Raw genomic sequence first — 21,995 nt, 5'->3', positions numbered from 1 at the left:
TTGGAGTCAGATTACTAATTTAAGTTTATGATGATTTAGAAATAAAATATCCAACAACACGTAGCAATGTTATGCTAGCAGAGAACGTCTCATTCATTTATACGAGACGTGTATTAAAAATCAATTTTATGGCATATCTTCGTGCAAACACAGTCTGATTAAGCTTTGGCCGCGAGCCAGCAAGAAATCGATAACGTTTGTGCAGTCCGATCATCGCTAAATATCGCTCAACAAAGAATAAGTGTGTCAATCGTTCACACGTAGCGGTGTTATCCTAGCGAAGAACGTCTCATTCATTTATACGAGACGTGGATTAAAAATCAAATTTAGGGCATATCTTCGTGCAAACACAGTCTGATTAAGCTTCGGCCACGAGCCAGCAAGAAATCAATACGTTTGTGCAGTCCGATCATCGCTAAATATCGCTCAACAAAGAATAAGTGTGTCAATCGTTCACACGCAGCAGTGTTATGCTAGCGAAGCACTTCAAATTCATTTATACGAGACATCTATTGAAAATCAAATATAGGGCATACCTTCGTGCAAACATATGTGTTATGGTTGATATTAGATGGATTTAGTTGATGATGCGGTCGTCCACAAAGTTTGATCCATCGAAGGCATTTTTCGTACTGGGTCTTCGGTTTTGGAAAGGGTACGAATCGAACTCCACCAACTAGCCTTTCAGGATACCTGTCGTCACTATTACAAAGTCCGTGACTACACCTCTTAACCATATTTTTTTTGTTAAATAACCCAAATACGCGATAAAACGCTAACTAACCCTATACTGGACCATGCATCGTTGTCAGAGAAAATGGCGGGAGCAAAAACGGGCTTTGGTTTATGCAGATCTCTGGCCTCTGATTGGTCAGTGACGCGGATTGACCCCTCCGTGGATATTCTGGGATTGCGCAATATCCACACGCCTTTCTGAAATGATTCCTGCTTAGTTACGGTTTGTTTACTCGAATTCAGCCCACCAAAATGGCGAACGTGTTCTAAACTGGATGGTGTGCGAAGTCAGTCGAAAACACTCTATACAGAAAAACAATAATAATAAAATAGCTCAGAAAAAGTGCTGTTAATGGCTGAGTTTGACGAATTGAATTATATAACGGTTTCTTATCTGTTTTCCTTGAAAACACCAAATAATGTGTGTGGGCGTGTGTGCGTGCGTGTGCGTGTGTACAATGACTTTAAGCATCACATTTGCAAAGGTATAAATATGTAACACTCATTTAAATAACGCACTATCATGGTGTGTAAGCAGATTACTTTCTACTATGTTGTTCTTTTTATTTGAAAATAATTACGTTTCAGTTTAGAACCTATATGTATCTGTAATATGCAGAGAAACATGAGTTAAAAAAATAATGCAGTAATACCAAATACTGTACGTTATTAAACAAAGGTAACTGTGTAGATACGACACGCCCCGATCTTGAGCGAGGCGGGTCAAAATCGCCCGCGTATTCTGTATGTTGACGGCAAGAGACTCAAAAGAACAAGGACGCTGGTACATGCTGCATAGGGATACGTCTTATGCCGTAGAATTAATGCAAGGGAACTAGCAGCGACGTTATTATTATTAGTAGTAGTAGTATTTACATCTGTTATATATTGATATTACACGCGTTTGTATTAGCTAAAAAAATACGCCTCGTTCAAATCTGTTACGAAATGAGCAAATTATGACTTAATTTCCATTTGTGTACATTGTCTTTGATAGGAACATCGACCTTTGCAACATGGCCGCTAGATATGCACGTCGGTTACGTAGCCTGATGCAATGTGCTAGATTATCTTCGTACTGTATCTCTGTCGATAAACTTCAGGTGACGCAAAGTTAGCTAGTATAAATGGTCGTGTACTTCAATATATTGCGTTTATAAAATACAAAACTTAACTGAATATAAACACAGTACACAGAAATAGTATAGAATTTATCGAATACATAAATGAAAACAAAAATATGGATAGGAAAGGGACTCCAGATTGTCTCCTTCGTTTAAGTTGCATTCTTTATAGCGTTTTCCGGTCGGAACGACCTTGGGATGCAAAGAGTTTATGTCGAAACCACGCCCAACAGACGATATGAACGTGGCGTCACTGAGTGTCGCGGATCACGTGACCGTCGTGTTTGTAGCACTTGCTTGTTTGTCCAAATGGGCACAGACTATGCCGAACAAACCTCGCCGTAGAACGGTACGACTTCTGTCCGAGTGGGTTCGCTAGTTTAACCACGTTGGTGTTTGTGATTCGAGAAAGTAGCTAAACGTCGTTTGTCCATCCGCTACTCAAAGGCGCTAGCTTGTGTTTAGCTTACTTTCAATTATGGGAGGCATTCGGCTTTAGGAGCGTTAGCCTAACCGGTCAAGGCATTTGTTGACCTTTTTGGAAACTACAATGTCCAAATAAAGTATCGATAGAAACGTCGTTTGTGTGCTCTCCGTTTTGCTCCGTTTTTCGAAGGTGTCATGCCTGGAGCGCTGAGGACTCGGGAGTTAATCCGTTTGAATGAGTTTATGCATGCGGAGGCTGCTGCTAGCTAGCAGATCTCACTGGGATTTGTGATATTTGTCAGTTGGTCCGCGTCACGAGCCAGGATGCTCCCCACCCTGGCCCACAGACCGTGGCAAGTTTTCTGCAGGGCGTCCTGGAGCCACAGATTTAGGCTCCCCCAGCCATGCCTCGGTGAGATCTCTGTTCTCTCTCTCTCTTTCTCTCTCTCTCTCTCTCTCTCTCTCTCTCTCTCTCTCTCTCTCTCTCTCTCTCTCTCTCTCTCTCTCTTTCTCTCTCTTTCTCTCTCTCTCTCTCTCTCTCACTCTCAAAATTTGAAGAACCCGTCGTGTTAACTTGGAGCTTTGATCGAGTTGGTCTTTCATGTTTACGTTTGGCAGGGTGGAAAAATGGGAGCACATTTAGTTCGTGGTTCAGACCTCTGGACTGTCAGCTTGCCTCGTTGGGAGCGTCCAAGATCCACTTCTATTCCACCATTGGAAACAGCAAAGATGGACCTCCAAGATCTCCGTCTGATGCCTCTGAAAAACCCACTGCAACACCTAGCATTACACCAACAGGTGACACGCTTTTCATCATTTTTTTTTTCAAACTTTTTAGTACCAGCTCAAAATTAATAGGGAGGGATTAATAGGGCTGTGCCGCTCATGGCTTTGTATGGAAGTATTCCTCCATCTTCCCGATCAACCGATACTGCTATTTCTTCATCAGATAAGGATAAATCAGAGAAATCAGCACTGGGCATAAATAGTGTCCCATGTAATCGAGCCTTTGTTGCAGCACGGTACATGTCACATCCGCGCACGTAGGTCATGTGACTTGCGAAAATGGCAGCGCCCCTGAAAATTTGTAATTGTCGATAAAAATCTTCTCAAAACACTATTAAATGAGAGAGGATTTAACATCACATTGTCAAAATAGAGTACATATTACATGACGTATTGGAAACATTGTTAATGTAAACCGGTGGATTTCCCCTTTAGCAACGCTTAAGAAATAAACACGTAAAATAATGTCAAGACTACACAAAATAAGCGACGTCTTTCAATATCTATTTTTTCTACTCGGAGCAAATTTTATGCGTGTGATTTTTCGTGCTCAACTCTGCAGATTTGGGAGCATGGTCGCACTCGTCAAATGTGAGTGACTGATACCATACCTGTCCCGCCCCAACTTGGATGGATACGTGCTTTGTTCATCCCCCATGAGAGAAATTACATTGTCATTGCAACATTTACATATACACTCCTCCTGGTCCATGAAAATACTTCCTGGTTCATTTAGAATCACTATTGTCTTCTGCATTCCATATTTGAGTAGTAATTTCACTGAGTCCCCTTGTCCGATATCTTTTCAGTAAACCACAATCCACAGTGTGCTTTTACCTGAGCAACAGGCATTTTTAGTTTTTTTTTTTTTTTTTTTTAACAGTACCGAGTTCATCAACAAGATGGCTGAAATATACAAGTGCAATGTTGTTAAAAACTTTGATAGCTGGTGCTTGGTACAAAATCGCATTAATTGATTTTGTAACGTTCTTGTTTTTCCCTATTCCTTTGTAATATTTTTTTTTTCTGAACTACACACTGCATGGTCACCTCTGTTTTGTATTTATTTATTTTTTTTCCTGCTCTCTTAGTGTCTGTGCTTAAGGGGCTCACTAAAGCAGAGACCATTCAAGTGAAAGGTAAGGGGATACCTACTCTTGCTATGATTCTCCATTTCTCCACTTCATTTTTGTAAAACAAAAAAAAATTATTTCAGACTGTGAAGACTTTTTCAAACTGTTTATATGCTGTGTGTAATAGAATTTAATAAATTGTCTCATAATGTGTTGTACATCAATAAATAGCCACCTCTTGCACATGTCAGATTTTACGTATTTTCTTGTATTCATATCCTTGCCTATCCTTAGCCCTCCACAAAATCCATTTTTGTAGTTTTCAAACAAACTTTGTGTAAACATGAAGTCACATTTCTCTTCCTGCATTCAGTCCGGGCCGTTCTGAAGAAGCGTGAATATGGCGCCAAGTACACGCAGAATAACTTCATCACGGCCGTCCGAGCCATGAATGAATTCTGTCTCAAACCGAGGTAACGCTTTGTGTTCCACAGCTCACATTCCTTTGGGGTGAATGAGTGACCACGCTGCTTCAATCACTAATACCAAGAAGCAGAATTATTTCACAGGAATGTTTCTAGAACCAAGTGCTGGAGAGAAATTTCTTGTGTGTTATTACATACTTTATACAGTGACCTGGAGCACCTTCGCAAGATCCGAAGACGGAGCCCCCACGATGACACCGAGGCGTTCACTGTGTTCCTGCGCTCGGACGTCGAGGCGAAGTCAGAAGTCATCCCAATCTGTGACGTTTTTATCAATAGAAAAAATGTTGTTGCTTTGATTCATTTGTCTATGCTTTTTAGAGCTCTGGATGTGTGGGGAAGCCAAGAAGCTCTGGCCAGGGAGAGAAATCTCCGGAAGGAAGTGGAGAGAGAGTACCAAGAAAGTAGGATTTTACTTGTCTATATATTTCAGAGTACTTATGTTATACATACATTATAATTCTGTAAAAGCTCTCTCTGATAAATTTGCATGTTGTTCCCTCAAACTTCCATCATTATATTCCCCAATTGAGTTACATCTTTTTTGCGTGTGTTTTTAGTCTTCCACACTAACTGCTAGATTTGTATTCTCATTATGGCTACTGTGATTACCTACTTTCCTGGAATATAGAAAGTGTTTTTAGTCTGTACATTTTGAGTGAATCATTTTTTTTTAAAAGAGAGAGAACATTTATAAATAATTACATTACATAATTTTCAAGTTCTCACAGGAACAAAAAAATGAAAGTACTATAAATACAAACCTCTCTTTCTCTTTATTGGAGCATTTAACAAAATTAAATAATATTGGTGACCCTGACCGACCTGAAAAAGGAGAGGTTTAGTTTGATTTGACTTCAGACAGTGAGAGAAAAAAATTAAATGTGTGTTTTTGTGTGTATGTAAGCTTCTGGGTTCAAATAATGTGTGTGTGTATGTACGTGTTTGTGTACTTACATACAAATATAAACGTCTTTTTTATTATTTAACAGAAGGGTACCAATAATTTTATCCCTGGAACTTTTCCTGAGACCAGGGTATGAAATTTAAAGAGACCATGGACTTTCATTTTTTTCACTGGATTAATGCTCCAGTGAAATAAAAAAATATATATACTTATTAATTTCAAATTAACTTTCTAAAATGATTGTCCCTCTCATTTTCTTAACCTCCAGATATTTTTCGTAGTCAGCAGTTGTTGAAGGAATACAAAGACTTCTGGGGAAACACAAAGGTAACAACTGCATTCATCATCACCAAACACTTAAAATTAAGTTCACTTTCAAAATCTAATGAGATCCACTGGAAGTGATGTAAAGAAAAATTCAAACAAAAAGTGTTGATAGAGAGTGATGTTGACACTGCATCACAAAGAAAGATGTTTGTAATCAGAATCAGTTTTATTGGCCAAGTGTGTAAAAACACAAGGAATTTTTCTCTGGTCGGTGCTGCCCTGGTGGAATAGTCAGAACAAAGAACAACAAAGTAACAAGAACAAAGAACAAGCGCGATTTCTGTTGATAGGAGCTATTCCTTATAAGAGTCGTGCAAGATGTAAAATCTTTTTCATTTCAGGTAAGAGATAAGTGTGTTAACATCCCACATTGTGTTAAGCTTGTACAGAGTGCCTTTACGTGTTCGCGGTTTCCGTTTTAGACCAGTCCAGTGAGAATTTTACAAAGGGAACAGTTTAAAGTGACGAATCGTGCGATAGTCTACAAAATATATTACTAATACTGATTGGATCAGCAGGATGTGAGTGAGTGTCCTAACAATGGCACAAGGCAGAAAATAGTAGGATCACTGATCAAGAATTTAATGACTTAATTGCCAGAGGGGAAAAAATGTTCGAATCCCTGCTAGTTTTGACTTTCATTGGTCTGTAGTGTTTTCCCGATGGAAGGAGCTGGAAGAGCTGGTGGCAAGGATGTGGAGGATCCGAAAGGATCCTGCACGCTCTGGACCTAGTTCGTATTGCCCGCAAGTCCTTCATAGTGGGTGGCTTGGTGCCGACAATCTGTTCAGCGGTTTTGATTGTCCGTTGCAGTCTGAATTTGTCCTTTTTTTATGGCGGCCCCAAACCAGACTGTGATGGAGATACACAGTACTGATTGGATAACCGCTGTGTAGAACTGTGTCACCAATTCTTTTGACAGGCCGTGCTTCCTCAGAAGCTGCAATAAGTATATCCTTTGCTGGGCTTTTTTGAGGATAGAGGTGATGTTCGTCTCCCACTTCAGGTCCTTTGAGCTTGTCAGGGGAGAGGACACAACCTTGGGGTGCCCCGGTTCTGATAGTGCACGTGGATGAGGCAGTGTCCCCCAGCCTCACCTGCTGTGTCCTGCCCATCAGAAAGTTGTAGATCCACCGGGAGATGGCGGGCAAGATGCTAAGCTGGAGAATGTAATGTTTTGATTACTGAAAGAGGGACAATTTGTTAAAAATAACTGTAGTATGTTTTGTGTGTCTAGTTCAGTGTTAAATTATCTCATTAACATCATGATTAATTCCTATAATCTTCTCCCAAAGCCTCGATCAGGTAAAAGGACAACATTCCTACAAGGCCCAGGCAAAGTGGTTATGGTCGCCATTTGCATGTAAGTAAAGTTCAGCAATTGTTAATAGTTTTCAGTATTTTGTGGTTTAATTGTATGTGGTAGAGGAAAACTAGGTGCTTGCATAATTTTTCTTTTTCAAGACTGTGTGTTGCATCAATACATCCATTAGTGTGTCATATTTGTTTGAAGCGCTTGAGTTGATCATCCACATGAGGTCCTGTGCTGTACTTAATTAAGATGATTGCGTTACTCGACTCGTGCATGTCACATGAACGCATGAAGTTTTTTTTCAATGAAAGCATGCAAAAAAAAACCTCACTGACCATTCACACATCTGTAGATTAAGATTAAGCACATAATGTAACTATGCCTGACTATCCACAACATTCTCTACATCTGTCTTAAAGGAGCCAATAAAACATCCACATAATATTCATTTACTTTTTAGAGCAGTATTAATTAACATATTGAAGTGAATATGCCGTGGCGCAGCTATTTAAGCGTTGGCCTCCCAGTTCTGAGGTCCCGGGTTCGATCCTGGCCCCAACTGTGTGGAGTTTGCATGTTCTCCCCGTGCCTACGTGGGTTTTTTTCCGGGCACTGCAGTTTCCTCCCACATCCCAAAAATATGCAACATTAATTGACACTCTAAATTTCCCCTAGGTGTGATTGAAAGTGTGGCTGTTTGTCTCAATGTGCCCTATGATTGCCTGGTGACCAGTTCAGGGTGTACTGTGCCTCTGGCCCGTTGACAGCTGGGTTAGGCTCCACTATTCCCAACGACCCTTGTTTGGATAAGCAACTAAGAAAATGGATGGATGGATGGAAGTGGTTATTATTGTGAATGTAGTTGGGGGCCAATCGAATGGCACCTGGGGTTGACTTCCAAGTTGGTTTAATTTTTTGAAGCGTGAAGAGCATATAGTACGTTATTCCATACTATAATTATGTTTATTCTTCCAATTTTTTCTTCGTCCTAAAACATTCACTTTGCTCAATTGATTAAAATTTAAACTTAAGTGCATCGATGTGTGCTTCCATGTATTCACACCATTCAAACTTTCAAACATGCACAAAATTCAGGACATTCAGGGTACTGTGCTTCACATTTAAAAAATTACGTTTTCCCACATTTCTGCATTCTCACAATAAAATACCAAAATTATGAAGTGTTTTTCATTGTAATCTCCTCCTTCCATGATCTTTGACCAATTCCATCCATTACATTGCAACTAATTCATTAGCATTTCATTTCTGCCTCAGCTCTGTCAATCTTTTGCACACCATTCTTTTAGTTTTTTCCAGAGACATAATTTAAAGTAAGTTAAACTTATTCACATCACAGGCTTCTGCAGGCAGTGTTTGAAGTAACTTTAGAATGTTTCTAATCGTAAAGCAAATGTAACGAGAGGTTAATCATTATACAATAAAACATAAAATAAACCTAAATTGTAGAAAGTACTCTTTGAAAACAACATGACAGATATTGTAAATCAGATCATCATTTTCATGGCTAGCAGTGAACATGACATTCACCCTTCCTTTTTTATTTTTCACCTACTTCCTTTGAGTGCAGAAATGGGCTGAACTTCTTTTTCAAGCTGTTGGCGTGGGTCTACACTGGTTCAGCAAGCATGTTCTCAGAGGCCATCCACTCTCTAGCCGACACCTGCAATCAAGCCTTACTGGCTCTGGGCATCAGCCAGTCTGTACGGAACCCTGATGCTGGGCACCCGTAAGCCTTAGTTTTGTTTGTCTTTGTCGTTATAAGTGGTTACAGAGCACCAAACTGAAAGATTGTGGATGTGATGGCTACTCCAGGTACGGCTTCTCCAACATGCGCTACATTGCGTCCCTTATCAGCGGCGTGGGCATTTTCATGATGGGCGCTGGGCTCTCCTGGTACCATGGGATCATAGGACTGTTGCACCCAGAACCTATTGAGTCTCTATTATGGGTTAGTGTCAATTCAGACTCCTTCTCGTACAAGTTAGTCAAGAAAGAAAATTAAGGTCTGTATTTTTTTTCGTCTGTGGCAGGCATACTGCATTTTGGCCGGTTCTCTGGTGTCTGAAGGAGGTACGCCCAGTAATGTAGATATAAATGTTTAAACCCCTACTTTTAACAAGCGATAGGGATCTAGCGCTGCTGTGAGTGGTGGAAATGTACAAATTAATGAGCTTAATAAATAAATACATACATATAAAGGGGATAGTCATTTCTGAAAGATGTCACAAAATGATGACAAAGCACTTAGAAGTCAGAGGATTGTAAAATGACTGCTATGAGAATCAGCTTTTTTGCCAAGTAGTTGGAGTCTCACTAGTTTGACAACAGAAAGCCTCTGACTAATAATACATTTAGGACACATAAAAGACAAGTGTGGAGAGTAAATGAGCAATCAAAGTCCAGCACTAGCGTTCTGACTCTGATACGATATTGTGCAAATGATGTAGTTGTCAAATAATTTCGATCAGTTTAATGTGCCTAAGTGCAATGAGCTGGTACCGTGATGATTGTACAAATGGTGCAGAGAGTTGTCAAATACACAACATATAGTGAGGCAAAAAAAAGTATTTCATCAACCATCAATAGTGAACATTCTCTCGCTTAAAAAGATGAGCTAGGCCTGCCATTTCCTCACCTATGAGACACAAAATGAGGAAATAAAAAATTATAAAATCACTTGTCTGATTTTTCAAGTATTATTAGCTAAATATGGTGGAAAATAAGTATTTGGTCAACTTCAAACAAGATTTCTGTCTCTTGCAGACCTGTAACAATTTTTTCTAAGAAGTTCCTCTGTCCTCTACTTATTACCTGTATTAATGGCACAGGTTTGAACTCATAATCAGTACGAAAGACACTTGTCCACAACCTCAGTCACACTCCATACTCCACAATGGCCAAAACCAAAGAACTTTCAAAATAGTAAGTTTCTCTCAGCTTGTCTCATTAAGGGTTGCCACAGCGTGTCATCTCAGATGAAATGCGCATATTTGTATTGTAATTGTAGACCTGCACGAAGCTGTGAAGACTGAATCTGGAGTAGGTAAGAAAGAAATCAATTGTGGGAGCAATTACTAGAAAATAGAAGACATACAAGACCACAGATCATCTCCCTCGCTCTGGGGTTCCATGCAAGATCTCTCACCATGGGGTCTAAATGATCACACAAATAGTAAGCAAAACCCCCTGGAACCACATGGAGGAACAATTGAATGACCTGCAAAGAGCTGGGACCCAAATAACAATGAATACAATCAGTAACACGGTACCCCTTCTGTCATTGCCAATAAAGTGTGTATAATATAGTTTTAAGATGAGCTGTTGTTATGGATCAAATACTTATTTTGCACCATAATTTGCTTATACCTTTTTAAAAAACTTTTTTATCTGGATTTTTTTTCCCCCTGATCATCTCCCATAGCTGAGGTATGCAGTGGGTACGGAAAGTATTTAGACACCCTTAAATTTTTTACTTTGTTATATTGCAGCCATTTGTGAAAATCATTTAAGTTCATTTTTTCCCTAATTAATGTACACACAGCACCCCATAGTAAGTAAGTTTCTTTCGGCTTGTCCCTTTCGGGGTCGCCACAGCGTGTCATGTCAGATGAACACACATATGTTTGGCACAATTTTTACGCCGGATGCCCTTCCTGACGCAACCCTTCTCAGGGAGTGGAGGCCCCAGTGGGATATGAACCCACAACCCCTAGTTTATCAAACCAATGCTCTAACCACTGAGCTACGGGGCCTCAAACACACCCAGCACCCCATATTTACAGAAAATAATAATAAAAATAAAAATCTAGCATGCTTCATGAAGCAATGTTACATAATTGACTGTATTGTAGCTATTCAAAAAGTATTCAACATAAAAGACTTGCACGAGGCCAATAAATTGTGTGCACCCGCATACTAATAATACTCTCACACAATTTGATCTGACAACACATTTTTGCAAACAAATATGTGCCTTAGCACACAAACATTAAGTGATCACTTACCTTTCGGCATTTATGCACAAAAATACATTTCAGAGAATTCAGGCAAAACAACAGCTAGTTTACACAGAGTATGAGTAGTTGCATCAACATAGGAGCAAAAACAACTGCACCAGATGCATTCAAAGACCACAACAAAACAGGACATCTCAAATGTGGACGAAAAAACATCATCATTGAGATGGTCCCTTTTATTGCTCTGGACTCAGCACAAAAATACCAAATAAACTGATCAAATAACAGGTTAGGGTTCCAAAAAAGGTTTGAAAACAAGCAAATTTGCAAATATTGAAATGGAAATATGCAGGGTTTCACTGTACTGTACTGCAATTTGTACTGTTTTTTTTTTCTTCTACAGCCACACTACTGGTAGCGATCAATGAGATAAAGAGAAGCGCCCAAAACCATGGACTTTCCTTTTATGAATATGGTATGTACAAGTCAAGTACAGTATCATACTTCTGTAGATGTACGGTATTCAACTGTTGATGGTCAATGAGGTGGACAGCTGTATTTCTACTGCCTATTTCATATTCTGGATAAGTAAATGTGCGTGGCATGATTAAAAGCATTTAAAACTCTTAGCAAAATATATTTCAAATCAAAGATAAAGATATAAACCAGCTAAATGCTGCCACACCATGTTTGCTTTGTCTTGGCTCCATAAACTGACCTGAGTTTGTAGACTTCAGAACCCTACTGGGTTTATTTTAAAATAGCATTGATTTTCATGTATTCAGGACCTAATCCATTTTGGGATTTATAGACAAATACCAGGATTTTAAAGTGTGTTCTGCAGCTAAATGACCGAGGCGGTTTTGAGAACTGGAATACTCCGCTGTGACCTTTTTTTTTTCTGGTGGGAATCCGAGCTGCGGCCTTCTAGATAAACTGTTAATGCTCTTTTGGTGCAGTCATGCACAACGAGAACATTCATTCGTCAATTTTAGATCCATCTTATCCTCACGAGGATCGCAGGTGTGCTGGAGCCGATCCTAGCAGATTCTAAACATATAAATAAATAGAACTTGTACTCATGAATCAATTAACGGTGACATCATACTTAACCTATGAAAAAGGTACACATTTATTTTTATGCTGACAAACAGATGAGTTCTGTGCTGCATTGCGTTTCCCGGAAGTGACACATTAATTGTGATATACTAAGTGGCGAGCAGTTCAGGATGTAGTCCGCCTTTCACCCTAAATGAACTCGAATAGGCTCTGGCACTCTCCCGACCCTTGTGAGGATAAGCGGCTTAGAAAATGGATGGATAGATGTATTTTCAGAATTATTTAACATTTAAAGTACCACTTATAGATTTACCTATTGGGCTCCATGTAGCCATTTTGTCTCTTCAATATGTCACTGCCTCTGCAGCTACTGCGTACCTTGAAAGTGACAAGTCTTGATCATGATTGGTTTATCAGGATCTAATCATTAACCAACAGTACTAACATCATCCAAATTCAGAATATTCAGTGGTTTAGAGATGCAAATATGTCGTGCCCATGATCCAAGCCAGTGTGTGTAATGCGGCGGGTGACTGACGTGATAATCGCTAGCTCAGCTTTACACAATCAGGATTTTTGGGGCTGATCACCGATGAGCGAGTTTAAAATAAATAAATAAATAAAAAATCACCGATCCGATCTTAAGATGGAGCAATGAATCTATTTAAATGACTTGTTTTCATTGACTATATATACACTTGTGTACTTAATCCCTCAAAATAATTACATTTACAATGAATAATGTATCTTTTTCATCTATTTATACCAGTGACGTATAGGTACAAACATAAGTTAATGGTCGTCTATTAGATGGCAATAAGTACATACAGCAATTGATGAAATTAAATCTACTACTTGTGTCATTTTCATTTGTTGTGTGCTGTGAGATTTTTCAATTATAAAGTATATGTGCCTTACCTCCAAAAAGGTCAGAAATCACTGCTCTGGTCAGATCATGTATTCGAATCAGTCAGGTCAAACCAACTCTACAACCTGACAGAAATAATGGGTTAACTTCTTGTAATTCAATTAAATGACTTCATCCACACTGAAACTTAAGAGTACAAGTCAACAGAATGGCAGCATGTTTTCAGAGAAGTGCTAGCACTAGCTTGCTAGGCTACGTAACGTTTTGTGTTTTGCTTGCTGTATCGCACTAAAAGTACTTGAACATACCTCAAGCAATCCTGACACGAAATTCTTCTCCTGTGCTGACCACTGGTGACATGTTTTTTTCTCCCATATTTTCTTCTAATAATACAGTCGGCACGATCCACTCATGTTGTCATCCCCGAGGTAATGAGTGTATCCGGTCACATTTAAGTTGAGAAGATAGAGCCCATCCATCATCCATCCATTTTCTTAGCCGCTTATCCTCAAGGGTTGCAGGAGTGCTGGAGCCTATCCTAACAAGACAAACAGCCGCGCTCACAATCACACCTAGGTGCAGTTTAGAGTGTCCAATTAATGTTGGATGTTTTTGAGATGTGGGAGGAAACCAGAGTGACCGGAGAAAACCCACACAGGCGGGCTGGGATTGAACCCAGGTCCTCAGAACTGTGAGCCCAACGCTTTCCAGCTGCGCCACCGTGCCGCCAAGATAGAGCCCAATGATTGTAAAAAAAAAAAAAAAAAACATACAGTGGTATCAGAATACAAGATTTTTTTGCAGTAGTCTGACATAGTGCAATGGTGAAAGAGCAAATTTGTCTTGTAGTCTGATCCTTGCATTACATGTTGCCTGTCTCAACCATCTTGTCTCTCCCATGCCACCAACAATTTATTTTATTTTCATTAGATTATTTTATTTTCAGATATTTATAGCTCTATGTCAAAAGACGAGCGAAAAGGTTAAAAATAAACTCACTTTTGTATTCAAATATTTGGGCACAATAAATGAATTAAACTGAAGGTGTATTTTGTGCACAGTAATGCAGAGTCGAGACCCAAGCACCAACGTGGTACTACTTGAGGATACCGCCGCTGTGCTCGGGGTCATTATGGCTGCAAGCTGCATGGGACTCACCTCGCTGACAGGTAAACGACAAGTAGCTTTGATGTACTCCCTATCAACCTAATGGACCTCAGAAGCTGTTAAATTAATGGTGCACATAGAGGTACGTCTCGAAACGGTTTAAAAGTTTTATTTAGTTTGGTCACTCAATGTAAAAATTGAAACGTACCAAAAAATCAAAGCAAAGTAAAAGTAAAATGTGTATTTTGCTAGTTCACACACACTGAAAAATATTTCAAGCCTTTATCCATCCATCCATCCATCCATTTTCTCAGCCGCTTAACCTCACAAGGGGAGCAGCAGTGCTGGAGCCTATCCCAGCTAAATTCGAGCAGGAGGCAGGCTACACCCAGAAATGGTTGCCAGCCAACCGAAGGAACATAGAAACAAACAACCATTTGCACTCACATTCACATCTACGAGCAATTTAGAGTCTCCAATCAATGCATGTTTTTGGGGTGTGGGAGGAAACCATACTGCCTGAAGAAAACCCACTTAGGGACAGGGAGATTTGTTTAAATTTTGATGGTTAAATCTTAATTTTGGGAGATGTGTCCTGTGGTTTGAGTGTCAGAAAGCCAGAGAACAACATCCCAACTTTGATTTAATTAGTGTTATACATGATTGAACTCATTGAGGAACAAAGGGGGAAGCAAAAATTTCAAACATACAGAAAAATAAATACACAAAACTGTACAGTGCAAGAAAGATGATTGAAAATTGGAAAGGTTCCAAAAGGTTTGAAAATGGGGGTGGAGGCATCATGTTGTGAGGGATTTTGGATATGTTTTGTAAGGTGGATGTAGGACGAACATCTGAAAGCGAGCAGTAGGGTATGGAAACTTGAAGGAGGTTAGCAAGATATGGCGGGGCAAAGTTGTTGATGGGCTTGAAGGTGCAGATCAGTATTTTATTTTGGCGGGATTCAGGGACTCATTTTTGCTAAAGTTATTGAGATGTACTTGTATATTCTGGAACCTCTAATTTCTTTTCTGACTCGATTCATGTGTCCTGTTACCAGGTAATCCGTACTACGACAGTCTGGGCTCGCTGGGAGTGGGAACGCTACTCGGCACCGTCTCGGCCTTCCTCATCTACACCAACACGGAGGCGCTGCTGGGACGTTCTATACAGGCCGAGCGCGTGCAGAAGCTCACAGAGTTCTTAGAGAATGACCCAGCTGTGAGGTCAGCAGCTGGTTCACAAGACAAAATGTTTAATTTTGTGGTGAAATATGGAGAGCGGCGGTCCCCAACAACCCGTCCTTGGGACATTTGGTGCAAGGTCGGAGTGAACAAATAATGTTTTATTGATTATCAGAGTCTGAAATTTGATTTGACAAAAAGTCACGTGCATCCACCTTTGCCTCGGTCATGTGATACTCAAAAAATTTAATATAAGTAAAAAAAAATATATGAGTTAGGAAAAAAAGCAGACCCAGAGCTTCTTGGAAAAGGGTCAAACACTAAATAATGAAACAGAAGAGCTGACAACTTCCAAGAAAAAGAAATTGCATTGAAGAGGCATAATCACCAGCCCTGCTTAAAAGACGAGTTTATAAATATGGTGACAGACTTACAAATATGGCAATTAAGCCTTTAAACTGTCAAAAGAAAAACTCCAGAATCCCTTGCGTCCAATTCTCATGTCTGATCTTTGTGAAGCGGAATATTCTGCTAGTGACCGTGAATAATGGCAAATTACAGAATAGACTGGACCTATAGTCAGTAAAACTCGACAGCTGTCAGCGTCTCCCATTGTCCGAAAATCGTTGCAGGGCTCCCACTGTATTCAAAATAATGGTCCGGTGTATGTTTAATCAATTGTCTTTGTTTTATGAACTGTTTGTGAAGATGTTGCTTGATGTGACTTTGGTCTGTAGTGCAAAAATTGTTGGGGACTGCCGAAGGGTTACTGTAGAGTAGCATCACCTTTGCTTCACCCTTTTTCTGTCATAATCAGAGCCATCCATGACGTGAAGGCCACCGACATGGGATTGAGCAAAGTGCGCTTCAAGGCGGAAGTCGACTTCGATGGCCGAGTGGTGACACGCTCTTATCTGGAAAAGCAAGACATCGACCAAATCCTCAATGTAAGCCAAACGCTTGTCCCAAAGTTTTTGGCACGTTGGGTGCACTCAAAGGTGGTGTGTGTGTGTGTGTGTGTGTGTGTGTGTGTGTGTGTGTGTGTGTGTGGTGTGTGTGGTGTGTGTGTGTGTGGTGTGTGGTGTGGGTGTGGGTGTCATGGCAGGACATTCAGCAGGTGAAAACGCCAGAAGATCTGGAGAACTTCATGCTGAAACATGGTGAGAACATCATCGACACCTTGGGTGCTGAGGTGGACCGCCTGGAGAAAGAACTCAAGGTTAGTTCAACTTTTAAAAAGTTGTAGGTGTTATCAGCTGTTTGTTGATTGCAATGTATTTGCTTTGAGGTGCAAGTGAGCTTGGATTTGCCATTGCTCAAGTTAAGTGGGGGGGGGGTGATACCGTAATGCCCTTACCCATGCGCAAGGAAAACCATATTCGCTGATGCACTTTCAGCCAAAATAGAATCTTACTTCAGTCACTAGGCCACGCCCCCTTAAAGGCACATGTCCAACACACAAATACTACGGTATTGGCTGCAATCCACTATATGCAGAGCGTTATGTGAAACCCGCATGATGGTTTAGTTACTTGTTTGAACCTGAACTTGCCAAAACTGTAATTTCATTATGCCTATTGTCTTCGGACAAAAGTTAAATGCATCTATGTTCTTTTATACAAATATAATATGATATATCTAAACAAACGAGGCTTAAACGTCAACGATGATCATCTTTGGTGGTTGCGTGGTGATATATCGTGGAAAAATCAAACACATAGATCGACCTTACGGTTGCTTTGTCACACCTCCCTTCGCTATTTACCCGAATTTGAAGGAGGTACTTCGTCCCATTTTCCCAAATACGGAAGTAGGTTGTGCATATACCGGACTACAGATTGTAAAACCATTGTTTGTTTCTTTCCATACTCTTTTGTTATATTTTCTTATATTTGTACCCAATGCAATGATCCATTTGTTGAGGAAATCTATGTAACCAAAATTGGTGGTGTTTTGGGTGGGTGGACTAGAGTGACTTGATGACATGACATTTAAATTGAGTTAATGAGCTTGGTCATAAGTCAAGGTACCACTGTGTACCTTTTCCAAATGATGATATCGCTCGCTACCTCCACAGCAACGGAACCCAGAGGTCCGCCATGTAGATCTGGAGATCTTATAATAACACTGACGTGACGTGGAGGAACCTGCAAGATGAAGAAGAGGCAAAAGGACAGCCAAGCTTGCATCTGCTGTTCACGTTGCATTCGTATCTAAAAACTCCACCTCCTCGTAGGTTCCCATGCAACAAACCTTCAACATCGTGGTGACAAGTTAACAAATGGGATGGAATAGTTGCAACAAAATCAGCTCGTATGACAAACTTCTGACTTCTCCTCGATGACTCCACAACATGAAATCATGTTACCGATCAAACTACCTGATAGACCCAACCAATTTTTATGCTTAACAGAAGTACTATTTGACATAACTGGTGAAGATTAATATGATTTATTACAAATCATCTATATGCAAAAGTGTTTAGGCTTACATAGTGAACTTTGAATAGAATGACCTGCAAAACTTCCATTTATGGAACCACAAGACTTCATAATGTGTATTATGAAGACTGAATTCTAGTTTAAGAACCAGTCTTGGTATTTTCAATCCCAACAAGGTAAGAAGTAAAATTTTATTTGATTTCTGCTCTGAAAGGCACAAATCTGCCTCGTTGGCCAAATTATGTACAAAAATTCATTTGCCCTTTTTCCACTCAGTGCACTGCTACGCTTTTATTTTGAAGACCATCTTATCCGGGGGGCCAAGTTCATTTCATGTGAGTTAGTGAGAACAGTACATAGTGTAATATGTGACTCGTGAGTGTGTATGTTAGGGGGGGTGGATGCATACCGTACTGATGCAGGAGTTGGAGCAAATTATCAAAAATAATTTATTAAATTATTTTGATTTCTCTTGGTGGTGTGGATGCTTTTAGCTTGACACTTTTTGATCTGTCGTTCACTATCATCAAGATAATGTATATACAGGGATTAATTTGTCAGACACAGACAGTAATTTAACAGCATGTTTTATTATTGTGGTTGTTTTTTTGCGGTGATGTAAAAGTCGCACCGTATCATACTGCGAGCTGTTCCAAATATATTGTCCTTTTCAGTACCACTCGAAACTGCATCCACAGTGATAAGCATCCATCCATCATCTATTTGAGGTTGTGCTTGTCCTCCTTATGAGGGTTGCTGGTGTGGCGGAGCTTATCCAAACTGACTTTGGGGTGAGAGATGGAATTCACCTTGGACAAGTCACCAGCCAATCACAATAAGCATATTCTTACGTGTTTTTTTTTAACAGTAGTATATATGAGACATTTCATTTGAGCCAAATGATCAAAACGTGACCCTCAAAAGTGTGGTACATGTGCTCTCTCTAGTGATAAGTGAAGAAAAACTGAATTAAATGATCTTAGTTTATTAAGACTTAAGTCAGTACAAAACATTTTGTGTACAGTTCAGTTGTATTTAATTTTAAAATATAGCAGATTTGCATTTAATCTTTTAGAATGTTTTCAGATTTTAAAAATAAAAATTCTGCCTTGGTTTCAATGAAGAGGCTGACTTAAGTTTACTACACAACTTATACTATGTACTGGATACAGTTTCGGTCATTGGTGAGTGTTTAATTTTTTTAGATAGTCAAGATTGCAAGACTGGCTGGTGGCAGGGTAGTCGCTCCAAAAGGGACAGCATGGGAACCAAACTTCCGTCGTTGGGTTTGTGCGAGACATTTTAGCACAGTTGACATCAAATGTTTAGATAGAGGGGCAAAAAAAAAAGTGTTTAGTCAGGCACCAATTGTGCAAGTTCACCCACTTAAAAAGATGAGACAAAATGACAAGGGAAAAAAAAATCCAGAAAATGTCATTATGGTTTTTAAAAGAATTTGAGCAAATTATGGCAGAGAATAACCATTTGGTCACCTACAAACACACAAGATTTATGGCTCTCAAGGAACTTTTTGAAGAGACTCCTCTGTCTTCCACTTGTTACCTGTATTCATGAACCCTGTTTGAGCTCAGAACTAGTATAAAAGACACCTGTCCACAAGCTTAAACAGTCATCGGTCCAAACTCAGCAATGGCCAGGATCAAAGACCTGTCAAAGGAGAGCACAAACAAAATTGTAGACCTGCAGAAGGCTAGAAAGACTGAATCAGTAAAAGGTAAGCACCTACGTGTGAAGAAACCAATTGTGGGAGCAATTATTTTGAAAATAGAAGAAATTTATTTGGAAGCATCTGATGGGTTTTAACAATATTTGAATTAATTGGAGACCTGTGGATGTATTTGGACTATGCACAGTTGAAATACGCTGCTTTTGTGTGTAAGATAGAAGGTACACAATTGTGGAGTAGCACAAGACTGGTTTATCCTTGGGTGCAACATCCAGATCCTTAATGATCCCACCATCATTTGTTCAAACATTTTTTTTTAATGTAAGTTAACACCATGGGAATGGTTTTCCAGGTCTCTGAGAAAGGATATGGGTGCTTTGGTCTAAAATGTGCATATTAACCCAAGAACAAACGCAAAAGACAGGAAATGCGTTGTTGTGGGGGGGGTTGTATAAATTTGTCAGTATATGTGACGTCACTGTAAAATGTTGCACACACACACACATATATATATATATATATATATATATATATATATATATATTTTTTTAATCCCAAAAATGTGTACTGCATGGACGTGGGCTCCCATTTAAAGGCTCCAGATGGCGCTTTTGTACTTTGGGGGACTAGGACTCGCGTGGCAGGAGGAAGTGGTCGTTGACGTCATTAAATCATTTCCAAGCCGTCTGCGGATTCGAGCCACTTTCCTCAAAACATGGCACTGGCCACGGTTGGTGGACCTCGCGAGCAGTTCCGTCGCGGGATCGACTGGACGACACCAGAACTCGTGCGTAAATGCGCCATGCTTGACTCCATTTTGACATAATTGACGATCGTTGGATCCTCTGATGGGGGTCTCAGGCTAGGTACACCCCCACCTCCATCCATCCATCCATCCCATTGCACCACCCCCTCCATCCTCCATCCTCCATCACCATCCAAGGAATGTGTGTGTCCCTCCCCGTCAACCCCAGTCTCTTAAGAGAGGACAACAACAACAGGAGAGTGTCAATGGCGGACGTCGTCATCCTCACCTGCTCTCCGCTTTTAGCCTCTTTACGGTGCTGCCTTGTGTGCTCAGGTTCAAGCAGCATTGTACAGGGCTATGACAGCATAGAGACACGGGCATCGATCGGTGACATCATCCCTGATTGTTTTTTTTTTTTTTTTTTTGTTATTGTTGTTTTTTGTTTCTTTTTTCCTTTCTTTCTTTTGCAAGGGGAACAAACAACGACGAGGTCCTCTGCGTGGGCACCGGGCGTTGCTGGTGTATTTTTCTGCTCCAAATCTTAAGGCTGACGACTGGAATATGGCCCACTTATTATAGAAGTGAGGCTGAAACCTCGCAGAAGCTTCTTTGCTGCTGAGACTCGAAGTCGTTGAACGTTCTCGCCAGCTCATTGATTGATTCATTATTGTTATGTATCCTGTCAATCGGTTGACATTTTTTTTTAAACTGATTAATCGCAGCTTCCAAACACCCCATTTTTCATTGATGGTGTTTTAAATATGTGCTTCAATGAAAACAGCTCAGACCTGCACTACATGTAAATTACCTTTTTTTTTTTTTTAAGTTCCATCGGGGTGACTTTTGAAGCAAAATTTGCCGTCCAAGCACACAAGTTGGAGTCCTCTCACTTGTCTTGGCCCTGACGTCACCATTGACCTGATCAGTGACCTCATAGGAACCTTTCGCCACCTTTCACAGACAACAAAAACTTTTTTTTCTTTGCTTTGAACGCTGAGAGAGAACCATTGGGGAAAAAAAATTGTTTGGAATGAATGCTGAGAAACAAATATTGCCTGAAAAATGACAGTTTTAGGGTGAATGCCAAAAAAGTCATTGTGGTTCAAAATATTTTCCCATTTTTCTCATTTTATTCTAGAGAGAAGAACAAAAAATCCTATCTGGTGAATGGAAGGAAGCAGCCATTCCAACAAATATAAAATTATTTAGAGGTGACTGCTGTGAGACAAGTGATCGTCATAATGATTTCTTGTAACTAATTGTATTTATGAAAACTGTTAAGCATTTAAATAAATACTGTTATGCTTGGAAAAACCTTACTTTTTTCCTGACTCAGTGAATGCTGAGATGAGCATTAACATGAAAGCGTTTAATGTAAAAAAAATTTTTTTAAATTGGTTGGACCAGCGTGTGTGTTGGACATTTTTTGAGAAATGGTCATTTTGCTAGCTAGCATTTTGTGTTTTAAAACCATTTCAGTTAATCATATATTTTCCTGTTCTATCAATGCTGAGAAATGAGCATGGACACAAATGCTGTTCATCCTAAAATTATGCTTATTTATTTTCCTATTCTGTAAATTGCCGAGTGACGACGGTTGACACAAATACGGTTGTGTATTTAAAAAAAAAACCTAAAAAACATTTAATAGGTGATGCCTGAGACAAGCATTCACACTGTCAAATGTCAAAACAACTTGAGACAACCAATCACACGAAAATGGTTGCACACATAAAATGTTTTTATGTT

At 39.8% G+C, this 21,995-nt stretch overlaps 1 protein-coding gene across 2 annotated transcripts; it reads left to right on the top strand.

The window, feature by feature from the left end:
- The first annotated feature begins 2,076 nt into the window (after positions 1-2,076).
- slc30a9 (solute carrier family 30 member 9) lies at positions 2,077-21,516 on the top strand. 2 transcript variants are annotated; one of them, XM_061835532.1, is made up of 18 exons: positions 2,077-2,208; positions 2,588-2,697; positions 2,904-3,083; positions 4,163-4,210; positions 4,518-4,617; positions 4,777-4,869; positions 4,951-5,033; positions 5,805-5,863; positions 7,159-7,226; positions 8,764-8,922; positions 9,009-9,144; positions 9,227-9,266; positions 11,556-11,627; positions 14,141-14,248; positions 15,247-15,412; positions 16,188-16,317; positions 16,476-16,589; positions 21,385-21,516. In XM_061835532.1, the coding sequence occupies exons 2-18, from the start codon at positions 2,610-2,612 to the stop codon at positions 21,499-21,501; spliced, it is 1,761 nt and encodes a 586-aa protein (XP_061691516.1). In that variant the 5' UTR covers positions 2,077-2,208; positions 2,588-2,609; the 3' UTR covers positions 21,502-21,516. The 2 variants fall into 2 exon arrangements, with proteins under 2 accessions (XP_061691516.1, XP_061691517.1); XM_061835533.1 differs by lacking the exon at positions 21,385-21,516 and adding an exon at positions 17,448-18,930.
- Positions 21,517-21,995: the final 479 nt, after the last annotated feature.

Source organism: Syngnathoides biaculeatus, chromosome 11 (genome assembly GCF_019802595.1).
Source record: "Syngnathoides biaculeatus isolate LvHL_M chromosome 11, ASM1980259v1, whole genome shotgun sequence".
In the NCBI taxonomy this organism is placed as follows: Eukaryota; Metazoa; Chordata; class Actinopteri; order Syngnathiformes; family Syngnathidae; genus Syngnathoides; species Syngnathoides biaculeatus.
This window is presented reverse-complemented; position numbering and strand designations above follow the sequence as displayed.